The sequence below is a fragment of the Apis mellifera genome, linkage group LG4, assembly GCF_003254395.2.
Source record: "Apis mellifera strain DH4 linkage group LG4, Amel_HAv3.1, whole genome shotgun sequence".
Taxonomy (NCBI): Eukaryota; Metazoa; Arthropoda; class Insecta; order Hymenoptera; family Apidae; genus Apis; species Apis mellifera.
Genome location: NC_037641.1, coordinates 10,591,905 through 10,604,464, shown reverse-complemented (window position 1 = coordinate 10,604,464; position 12,560 = coordinate 10,591,905). Strand labels below are relative to the sequence as shown.

At 45.5% G+C, this 12,560-nt stretch overlaps 1 protein-coding gene across 1 annotated transcript; it reads left to right on the top strand.

Annotated features, from left to right (window-relative positions):
• Window positions 1-238: 238 nt before the first annotated feature.
• LOC411207 (CCAAT/enhancer-binding protein) lies at window positions 239-5,197 on the top strand. Its single transcript, XM_003250952.4, has one exon. It carries the CDS (start codon window positions 1,473-1,475, stop codon window positions 2,547-2,549), a length of 1,077 nt encoding a protein of 358 aa, XP_003251000.2. The 5' UTR covers window positions 239-1,472; the 3' UTR covers window positions 2,550-5,197.
• Window positions 5,198-12,560: the final 7,363 nt, after the last annotated feature.

Genomic DNA, 12,560 nt, shown 5'->3' with positions numbered 1-12,560 from the left:
AACGAAACCGCTCGTAATATTTTACGATACGGATAAAAGACACTTCGGTAATATAAACATCATTTATTATTCATTCAATCCCTATATAAAATTCATGCAAAAGATCTTGCATCTATCACCGATCATATCCTCTCTCTCACTTTGTTACTGCTAATTGCGCAATCTCACGCAAGCAATTGGACAGATATCAGCATGCGCTAACTGACAAATCAAATGTGCCCGCTATTACATAGAAATCGGTTCCGATCGAGTGCCCAACGATGACGGTAACGATAATCGTCGAGTAGCTTGTCCCGCGAAACAAATCGCGCATTCTCCATACGTTATACAGCGAACGAGGCTATCGTCGGGAGGCGCATACACGATCGGAGAGGAGAAACAATCGTACGGAAGAGAGAAAAAATAAACGGGGGGAAAATTTTCCAATTTCTGTGGAAAATCCGTGGATATCGAAAGGACGGTGGATTCGGTATATAAGTTCTTATAAATAGAAGCGAGAAAGGCGAGCACCGGAAAAGTTTTCCTGTCGCGCGATGCCGCGACGGAACACGACAGCATGTCAGCCTCTAAAACGAACAAAGAAAGATTTAGCTTAGGAGAGAGGGAAAGAGCGACAGAGAAGGAGGAAGGGAAGATAGAAAGGAGAGGAAGAAAGAAGGAAGGAGTAATTCGAGAAAACTGGAGAGGGAGAGAGAAAGAGCGAACATGGTGGACGAGCGCGGTATCCACGCTCTTAGCGCGGATCGGTTCACGAGGAAAGGGACGGGGAGAGCGGGTGAGAGGGCGAGCGCAAGCGCAATGAGGCATGGAGTTGCTCTCGACGCACGCCACATTGAAAGCTTGCGACATGCCGCAAAGCCGCTCAGTCGTGCGCCAGCTCTCATGCGGGTGGTATCGTTTTCTCGGTTTCTCATCATTCCTTGTGGTGTACCGTAACCGCGAGCACGAAAAAGCCCGCGTAGGCGTGGTGAACGCGTTGGCACATACGAACCACGCGGTTTTAAGCGAAGAAGAAACAATCGCGTTTCTCTGAAACGATCGGACGTTAGGTGCTCGTCTTCGTCCTCGAAAATTGGAATAGTCGAGGGTCACGTTTTGATACTTGGACCAGTGTCAGATCTCGGCTCGTCCGCACAGGAAAATTCCCGGCTCGCCATACGAGCTCGTTCTCTCGTGGTAAAGTTTCGCAGCGATACGTTTGCCTCTCTCTCTCTCTCTCTCTCTGTTTTTTTTCCGTGGACAACACCGTGACACCGAGTACGAGAGTACGCGAGTAATTATTATTATTATCGAAAGAAAGTAACAACAAGGATTAAAGGAAGAAGAATTATCGATATTATTACGGACGATCGGATATTTAGAATCGGTAAAGAGTAAGAAAAAAAAAAAGAGAAAAAAGAAGAAGAAGGAGAAGGTGATAGGACAGAATTGCGGAAAGATATTACAGTATTTGTGATGTGCGAGTGAAGGCAATGGAGTCACCAGTCATGTACGATTCAGCGGCCCATCAGGCCCAGGCCCACGGTGCGGCCGATCTTAAGAAGTCTCAGGTACTCAACAACAACAACAACAACAACAACAATCACCAGAGCAACAACAACAACAACAACAACGCTGCGAATAACAACAACTCGGCTCTTCAAGTGAATCACAATCACAGCCAGCAGCAAAGCGGTTCAGTGGTGAGCAAGGTCTCGGCGAGCAAGGCTAGCCTTCACCAACAGTACGCGGAACATTGCGCCGCGGCGGGCGAGCTGACAGACCTGAACACACCCGAGATATCGTTAGATCTGCAGCACCTGATCGACGACAGCCACTTCAACGACGGCCTGTTGGACATGCTGGGGGCGAACAACGGAGCCGTGAAACACGTGAGAACGCCGGGTTATCCACGCACCACGCTCGCCTACATGCCGCAACCCGTCCACAGCGGGGCGAGTTATCACCAGGGCAGCAACAGTTGTAGCGACAGCAACAGCTCGAGCTCCGAGTCGCCCAGCATCAAAGAAGAGCCACTGGACCCGGCGGATTACCGCCGTCACTGCCCGCAATATCCGCCCGGTGGATACAGTCCGGTGACGAACGGGCCGTTCGCGAACGGGGCGCCGACCTTCACCACTTTGACGCCGTCCACGGTGCCGGGCGGGCATCCCGGTGCGCCGGTCCATCAACCGCCGCCACGGGGCGGGCCGATGAAACCGGTGATGGCCCACCAGCACCACGCCAACACTGCCGCCGCCGTTGCCAGAAAGCAGACGAAGACGATCGACAAGGCGAGCGACGAGTACAGGAGGCGTCGCGAGAGGAACAACATAGCGGTGAGAAAGAGCCGCGAGAAGGCAAAGGTACGGTCGAGGGAGACCGAGGAGAAGGTGAAGCTGTTGGTGAAGGACAACGACCTGCTCAAGAAGAGGATCGAACTGCTGACGGAGGAGCTGAACGTTCTCAGGTCTTTGTTCAGCAGCGTCGGAGTGGTGCCGGAACAATTGCACCGAGAGATCTCGAGGCATCTCGACCAGTTCCAGCAACACGCGGTGGGGCCCATGTAGCGCACGACGTCGTCATCCTCGTCGAGAATCGCGGTGCCATCGCACCGCGTGTATCGCGCCTTTCTCTCGTCCACAGGCGTCGACCTTCGTCCCTTCCCTTTCGAATCGATACCATTGCGAAAGAGACGCGCCTCGAAACGACTTCCGCTTTCCGGATGCTCCACGACCGACGCTCCCTCTCCATCCTTTCGCGTCCGCGTCATCCGGGTAAAAGTAAAGAAGAACGTCCTGGATCGAGTATCGCGGCCGTTACTGCGTCTTTTGTCCCGTTCCATCACGTGGAGAACGCGAGGTGCACGTGCGTCTCCTCGAGAGAAACGACACGCGGATCGCGGACAGAGGAAAAGACGCGGTGGGAATGGAAAACGGAGAGGAAGACGGGTCCTCGGGAGGAGGAGGAGGAGGAGGAGGAGGAGGAGGGAAAGAAGAAGCGAGGAATAATAGGAGAAGGAGGAAGAGGCGTGACTCGTTTGAAGAAGAGACGCTCGTCGGTTTCGCCCGAGGAGAAGCTTTTCGGCAGCTGGAGCTTACGTCGAGCTAACCTCGCGTGTTATGGAAGAAAAGTGCCTCTGCTCATGGCGAACTTTTTTTTATTTACACCAAGTGCATCGGACACTTTCTCTGTTCGTCTGTTACACGACGCGTACAACGGAGAAGAAGATAACGGAGAAAAACGGGGAGAAAAAAAAAAAAAAAAAGCCACGAGCAATTTCGAGATTTCCGCGCAGCCGCCATGTTGCGACTCTCTTTTCTTTGACCCTTTGGAATTTACGCGAGAGATAAACGAAAATTAACATTAAAGATGGACGATCGACTCGTCCGATCTTCTTTGTTTCTTTTTTTTCTTCTTCTTCTTTTTTTCGTGTCTAACTTTTATTTTTTTTTTCTTTTTCTTTTTTCTTTTTTTCTCAATGTACGTAAGACTGGGTGGTGGTCACCGCGTGTTTCGCGCGGGTTCGCCGCCTCATTCGATCGCGTAATTCGCAACACGGAGAGACGCGTTGCGACTCTGAACAAATCACGCATCGATGTGTACAAAAGCATCAATTACACTTACACACACACACACACATACACACACACACAACGATCACACACCTAAGAGAATATTTGTAATCAACGCGCGTATACGTAAATTCGCTCGCATAAATTTTCGATTCTCTTAATGTTATACATTTTCGATGCACTTTACTCCGATCGCACATACACACGTGCGAAGGAAAACACGCACACGTACACTCGTAGAACACACACACACGTGGCAGAGTACATATATATGTTTACATATTGTGACGATGCGATGGACGCGATGTACACGTGCACCGCGTTACGTTCAGACTTATAGATGTATATATATATATATATCGACCGATCAAATTAGATAATCATTCTCATTACCAAGTACCTAAAAAAAAGGCATCATACCGAGATACCGTAATTTTTGCGAAACAGTATCGAAATGAAAAATGACGACGTTTGACGCTACCTTCTTGACTCGCGCATTGTACTCTTTCCCGGCAAGAGTGATGCGATGCCGACCAACCGAGGAAAGGAAACGCGAACAACACCCACATATGCCCACAGAAAAAAAAAAAAAAAGAAAGGAAAGCACACTCTTTATCACACACGCCCTTGTATTATAGCTCTATATTTTAATTTTATTATATTCGAGATGTATGTACATAAAAAAAAAAAGCTAATATATTTTGTTAGAGAAACGAAACGAAGCGGACTCGTGTTTTTTGCGAGAGAGAGAGAGAGCGAGCGAGCGAAAGAGAGAGAGAAGAAGAGAGAAAGGAAATGAACGAAAGCGAGAGAGAAAAAGGATGAGAGCGAGAGAGAAGATTAAAAAAAAAAAAATACATAAAAAATTGTCGAATGTGTGCGAGCATGTGTTCAATAAACCGATCGTTGTAATTATTACGTACGTTTTAACGCGAACGACAAGTTAGGAAATATGCGGCGAGAATGGAAGAGAGGATAGATAGATAGATAGATAAAGTCGCCGACGTTACCTGGGACTCGGCCCACAACCGAATCCCTTTCCACTTTGAGTTACCGTAAAAAAAATCGCGTGAAGCGGGCTTCATTCTTTTTTTTCTTTCTTTTTCTTTTTCTTTTTCTCTTTCTCTTTCTTTCTTTTTCTCTTTCTCGTCGTCTTCCTTGTCCCGTGAACAGGAACTTCTTCGCGCGCGCGCGAGAGAGAGAGAGAGACGACACTTGTTACCTTATATACGTACTCGTGCGACAAGTTCGAATATTTCTTTTTCCCTTCTTTTTCTTCTTCTTTTTCTTCTTTTATCCTTTTTATTTTATTTTATTTCTCTTCTCTAAGAAGTTTTTCGGGTCTCTCGGTGATGCACGACTCAAGTAAAAAAAAAAAAAAAATAAATAAATAAGTAAAAAAAAATAAAAAAAAAAAAAAAGAAAAAAAAACGCGTGTACGCGTATACACCACACACGCGTGAAACGTGTGTGTACGCATGTCCGTGAATATCGCGCATGCCCGCACACGCACATACGTGTTCGTTCGTGTGCACGCGTTCCTTGGCGTATGACTGATGTATGTTAGGTATGAGATTACCTGTCACGGTTGTCTTCTTGTCTATGCACAAATATATTTTGATATAAAAAAAAAAAAAAAAAAATTATGGCATTCTTTGATCATCTTCCACACAACTACTCGGCATAATAATCTAACACTCGGTATATCCCCTCCCCTCTCGTCACATCTAATTCAAATAAAAAGTGAGATAAACAACGGCCACCAGGGAGAACGGTTTTAAGAGTACTACTTTATCTCTAGACAACATACAGATAACGTGGAATATCCATTAATACGAAATCATTGAGTCATTCATAATTGCTCCCATAATTACTCATAATTGTGCAAATTCGTATCGAAAAAAAAAATATATATATATATACATATATAGAGAGAGAAAGTGTAACAAAGTGTTTCTTATCATTGTTCTTATACTTATACAAAACAATTTAAAAATATACATATTTCTACCAATCCATCAATCTTTTCTACATCTCTCTCTCTCTTTCTCTGCAAAGTGACAACCATGACGAGACATTTTTTATTATTTACAGTGGGAGAAATTTTCTTACAGTTCGCACAAGAAATCGGGGAATCTAAAAAAAAAAAAAAGGAATACAGAGTGAAACACGATGAAGAGTGAGTAGAAATTTACTCTTCTTTACTTCACAAAAAAAAGCGACTCGATAAAAAAGCTTGATCGGTTTATTAATCGAGCGAATAAAAATGAAGCGTAGTCGTAGACGATGGACGCGCGAGCGGAAAGCAATCGTCTCTCTGAACCGCGCGAATCCGTCGGCGAATGAGTCAGAAGATAAGTTTGTTGTTAGTCAGATAAATAGATTAACACCATTGTGACGATCGTTCTTTTTGCACCGTGGCGGAACAGGATACGAGCGTGCTGCGTGCTCGACGATCTCGACTTTACACGTGCGAGGCCCGCTGCACCGGGTGAAATTGCACCCGGAAGCGGACTGGTACGCACCATGCAATTGGACAAACGAATTTTTCACGGTAGAGTATGTTAAAGAAACGACGAAACGACGCTACGTGTTTCAAGACGTTACGTAGCGTTTATTTTTTTTTTCTTTTTTCTTTTACAGATGCAAACAGATTTATTTATTTATTTATTTATTTATTCTTTTCTCCTCCTCTTTAAGTTTTTCTTAAAATTCGTAACGTATGTAAAAATTATAGATGAGATGGATGAGAAAATAGCGCGGAATAATTTTAATCCACGTGGCTCGGAATCGATCAACAGGTTTTCCAACTTGCTGGACTCAATTTGACGCACGCGTGTTCACTTCCTTTCAAACTGCGATGTTACTATTCAGTAAAATATACAAAGATATAAGTTTTATATAGTTAACTGGTGAAAAAAAAATTGCTACTTTATCCACGTTATGATAAATAGACAGTATTAGCAATTCAATGTTTGAATAACCATTCCATATATTTATTAGTAATTAAGAATACAAATTCATTCATTCCTCCGACCAAGATACCAACAGATCTATCTATCTTTTACGTTACGATGATTATTTTATTTATTTTTTCCTTTTTTTCGAAGATTTTTTTTTAACAAAACACCGTACAGAATAAAAAAAATGGACGATTCTTGATTCTTATCGAGGATAAAAGATGGAAAATTTACGATTCGCTTGGCACTTGGCGTCCTCCTAGTCCAGAGGGTAACATAATTAGTCGTTAGCTTACGTCAACTTGTCCCAGGCTAGAACTACCGCGATCTAAATATATCGAAATACGGCTGCGGCACGCTGCAAAAATCAAACAACAAGATATTCCAATGGAGGAACAATCGAGCTTAACGCAACTTTCTTGGAACAAAGCAAGTATTTCCTCGATCGTTTGAAAGAGGGAAACGTTTGGAGAACGAGTTTGCCACCGGTATATGCATATTTCGCTCGATCGTCGTCCATGTAAATAACGAGGCGCGACTTTCCGTTGGTCTCGTGACGTGAGAGTAACACACCTGCCGCGAACTAATCGATACTTTAATTATCCTAAACGTTACGTAATCAAAAACCTGATATGCCCGGTTAATAAAACGCGCGTATTCTCTTCTCTTCGGATTCCAAGAAATCGTTCCCAAGAAGTCGATCATCCTCGAGGAGAACAGGGAGGAGAGGGATGGAACAGCGCCGCTTCCGTGGAACGGTTAGACGTTGTCCAGGTGTGTACAGTTGTACAGGTGTACGTGATACTGTGTACCGCGTTAAAAGTATGACATAACGAGTTTTGACGCCGGGTTGTCTACGTGTACGATGTCGCGGTCGTCGCTAGTTTTAGACGCGAGCAATGCCAGCCAATACACGGTCGAAGAGTGGATTTCGGCATAGCCGTGAGAAACAACGGAGTGATTCGCTGTTCCATTGACTCGTACACCCGTACACGAAATATGCTAAAGATTCGCGTTGAAGGTGGCGGGCTGACATTCAAGAATGACATTTTGAAATTCTCAAAGTCGAATAATTCGAATGCTCGCATCAATGACGAATGACGAGGAATCAGAGTTCAAGAGTTTCGGATATAAACACGTAACACATCTCGTTTCACAAGAACGGAGGGGAATAACATCTTTTGAAATTCCTGACGAGCAAATGAGGAATCCAAAAAATTTGGTATTTGGATGGTATTTCGCCTCCAAGATGATGGAATCTTGAAATTTTCAAACTCCGTTAATTCGAACAGCTTCGTCGATTCCCAGATCCAGATTTCTTTCCGCGACAGTTTCGAATTTTTAAAATGTTATTAGCCACGCGTTATTGTACCGCTATTGTTTATCCATTCATTATTCGCTCGCTCCCTATTCCGGCTGCAAGAGTATATGGGTTAGGGCCAGGTCTATCGTTTCTCACCCACGCATCCGTTTCTTTTCCCTTGGTCAAAGAGGAACGCGTACAAGCGAGCGTATTCACACTTGGTCTCGGTCTTGTTTGAACACGAGTGTTTGAACGGTATGCTTCTTAAACTCGTGATATCAGATAAAGGAAAAACGTGCGTATAAAATATACACACACACATACACACACACATACAAATCGATTTGGAAAAATTATAATACTAACGAAAGCCGATGACAGTAATATGGTCGACGAATTATCAGGAAACACCGCAACACCTGTTATTACCTGTTCTTCCACTAAAAACAGAATAATACCGTGCAGCAAGTAAAAAAAAACAGCCAAGGTCTCCGATGTGTTATAAATTGAAATGGGAATACCCTCGGTGTGATTATTTCTCCGAGGAAGGATGATTAAATTTTCCTAAGAAATTCCTCGAAAAGTGTTTACGTTCTTATCCGCTTTTAATTACCTCCTCTCCAACTCCTTCTCAATATCATCTCATCGTTGAACGTTCCAAGTTTTATTGCCTCCGCCGACCCTTTAAGTAGGACATAAAAGTTCGTCCGACCGACTCTACACGAATCGAAGGCAACGTCGAATCAAGAGTGAGTGAGAGAGAGAGAGAAAGAGACTTTGGTTGAAAAACTAATGAAAATCCGTTTGTACGAGCAGGGGGAGACCCTTTGAAACAGGGAGGGAGAGAGAGAGAGAGAAAGAGAGAGAGAAGGTTCTCTCACCTTCCCCTCCGTACGTTGCTCCCTCGGGCCGGATTGAAAAGTATCTTGGCAGCGCGGAGTTAAAAGGGGAGTCTCGTAGATCGGCATCGCGGTTCACTGCTGCGAGCACGATGTGGGTGTGACCTGGTTTCCGAGAGTTTCACTTTCCTGTAACATCGTTGCACGGAGGAGGTAAGGAGGATTCGACCCCAGAGTTACGTCATGCATTGTTATGCCGGCCGTAACGGGTCGTAGACGTACGTGCGGAACTCTGCGGGAATTAAAATAAGCGGCCGGCTCTATTTTGCCCGGCGTGGACGCGAGGGCCTAGAAAAGTGCCACGGGGAAGCCAGATTCGTTTCGTCCGCCATCGCTTATTACTCATAAAAACGATTGAAACCGTTCGCGTTCCTTTATTACTCCTCGAAGAAAAAAGAAGAAGAAAACTCTCTCTTTCTCTCTCTCGAGTAACAAGGCAACGGATCGCCTATCGATCCTATCTATCGAATGGAGGCGGTTGATCGATTTATGTCGATCGTACGTCGCACAATCGCGATACCAACAACGAATTCATAACGCGTACGATGCGTAATGCGCGCGCTCGCGTGTCCACGTTGGCGCGCGCGCGCGCGTACGTCTACCTTCGCCACCGACCCACGAGCGTGTGTGGCGGCATATATAAAAGAGCGTTCTAGCGTGCGACCTATATTCCACGCCTGCATTGCTATATTAGACGCGTACGACGCATCAGGGACGCGCCTGAAACGCGCCTTCCCCTCCTCACCTGATGCCAATCAAACACCAATTCACCGAATAATTCGGCGGCCTCCTCCATTGTCCGCCCGAGGTGCGGACATCGCTCTTCCCTCGCTCGACGATAAAAGGAGTAGATATATACTCGTACGCCAGATTTGGAAATTTCTTTTTTCTTTTTTTTTAATTACGAACGAAAAGGATGAATAAAGTGAAATAACTCGTTCCGCTCATACGGTACATTTTCCTTCTCGTTTCACGTACGAGACAATGAGAGAAAAATAAAAAAAGGAGGGGAAAAAGGAGCGTGGTAATTGAGAAATACCGATGCGATTCCAGAGAGTAGAGATCTTGCACGTATAATGATATAATGGTAACGATTCATTCGTCGGATATACGGGAGGGAGAGGGAAAAACGGTGCGTAACGTTTACGCATCGAGGCGGAGGCACGAGGAAGCGAAGAATTTATTTTTATCGTACGGTTCTTCCCGTGGAGAACGAAACGCACGGTGCACGGTGGATCGATGGACCGGCACCGCAAAGACGACACCAGTCCCTTCCCAAGTGTAAATTACAATTTGACGAGTCGACAAATGGCTTTGCTCTCTATCTCCGTCCAAATACAGGCGTCGTACGCGCGATATAAATACAGATGATCAAACAAGGATTGTCATTTCGTCGCTCGACAGGCGCCACCACGCTGGCGGGAAAAATCGAAAACAATCGCAGAAACCTCGCGACACGCGGTTTCCATGAAATCCACTCCGTGTTTGTTTTATACCGGCCGAGATCTCTCTCGACTTCTCTTTCAACCCATAAAACCGTGAGTAAAATGAATCAACGGAAACTGTGCTCGCTCCGTGTCGAGAGATAGATGCATAGATAGACAAGGAGACAAAGAGAGAGAGAGGGAGGGAGAGAAGGTTAGAAAAGATCAACGCGGGTAAGGCAGAGATCGATGGATCGTTCTCAATGGCAATATCGTCGATCAACGTCGATCGATTCGATTGGCAAGAAGCTAGGCGATACGCGGACGATTCGGAGTTGGCGCGAGGCGCGATATTAATAACCGAAGCGAGAAAGAAATGCGACGATTCCGTTGGCCATATGGTCAACCTAAATTCTAAGAGGCCGTCGTAACTAGCATAACCGGGATAACCTACATAAAGAGAGGAGATACTTGAGGGCCCGGCTGGAGTACGTAGCCGCGAACCGATCCAAAGAATCCGCACAGCGCCGGCCACTGTATAACATATGTACGGCGAATGTCGAGAATTCCTTCCACGTTCCTCGACCGCGGAAAAAAAGTGAATGAAACGTCCGGCATAACGAGGCCCCAGATCCCCGCACGCGTTATGGAGCTTATTAGAACGTCTATCTAACGTCGATGCTATCTAACAGCGTCTCTTTTGCTCGGCGATGACGATCAAACGGGGCGGAAGATCGATTAAAATTCGATGCTGAAAATTCGACTTTGAATGCTTCTGGTTCGGTTATCCGGAATTCGCATCCGAATTCGAAAGTAACGGAGGACGAATTCGCAAAGAAATTTTGCAAAGAAAGAGTGAGAAAAAAAATGGGAAAGAAGAAAATAGGATAGAAGAAAAGCGTATCGCGTTTCGCGATATTAACGTCCATTTTCGCGAGTCGATTCGATTCGGCGTTCTCTCCGATTCGACGGCCGGCTGTGCACAGTCGTTGTCCTCCTATGGACTGCGGTCGAGACTTCTCCCATTAAATCACAAATGAATGACATTAGCGGTGCTATAATATCGTACCACTATTACCGTGACGGGTATTACGTGTCACGAGGCGTGCTCTCGCTCCCTCTCGCCTCCTTCCTCTTCTCACTAGAGTGGCCGCGGCTTGCTCCGTCTCGCTCCCTCTCCCCGCCAACTCTCTCTTTCCATCTCCCTGCGCCACTCTCTGGAAACACTCTTACCGTTGCATGCAAGGAATCAGGTCACTGCGCTGCAAGAAAGCAAAAGCGACGGTACGAGCCGCGGATTAGTATTATCGAATATATATACCTATATCCTCCGGAAAAGGACGATGACTAAGGCGTCGTTTCGACAGAACTTTCGCGTACACGTACGGCCGAGCATTGGCACGGCTTAGGCGAACCTCGGCATATGTTTCACGGGAGCGTAGCTTTTGTTTGTTTTCTCGGCTGGCTTTCCGCGCGGCCCGGGGAACAAACGAGAGCGTTTTTCGTTCAACGACCGATCAACGATCACGATCGCCTCGATGATACGTTTTTATTGGCAACGACTCGCAACATCGTCGAAAAAACCTAAACAAAAAAAAAAAGTCGAACTCTCGAGACATTCGTCGTGGTTTCTTCGACGAATAAAATTGTCGCGCGTATCTATACTAGGGAATTCTAGGAAATCCTAGGGACAATATTTTCGTTGGATCTTTTCGTTTGAGAAAAAAGTAGAAAAATAATTTCGGAATATAAAGTAACAATTCTAAATCGAATCAAATTTATAGTAGACTCTTGTCGTGGTTGGGGAAAAAATCGTCGAAAAATCATGGTGGAAGTCGGGTCATCTAGCCGGGTCGTAGTTCAATGTCGCTTCGTCGCATGTGTATGTCGTAAACGGCGTAATCTACGCTGATCGGTCTGTGCGTAATCCGGTTGGGAGACGGAGAGAGAAAGAGAGAAGAGAGAAAGAGTGAGGGGAAAAGAGAGGATGGATTGGTTAGCGAAGCGTGCACCGCGAGATTATTATAAACACAACTCCGACTAACCAAAGAACGGGGCTTAATTGATCGGACGACTGATCCGCCGGCAACTTTTATCCGCACCCGGCATCCCCGCGATGGATAATTAAAAAAAAGAAACGCGAGTAATAAAATTCACGGGTTAAGGAGCGGGTTCGTTAAAAAAAAAAAAAACAAATAGAAAAGTTTGAAATCGAGACGAAGTTACGAACACCCGGTTTATTTACGTTTCATTCGACTACGAAACGGGAACGCATCAAACCGGCTTACAACTAGGCTAGTTGAAACGCGCAATAACAAAGTTCGTGTTCCTCGGCCGCGATGCGTGAACGCGATAATTAATTAGAAATGTCGTGCGATTATGCATCCCCGCGGTACGACTTTTAATTATATTCTCGATTC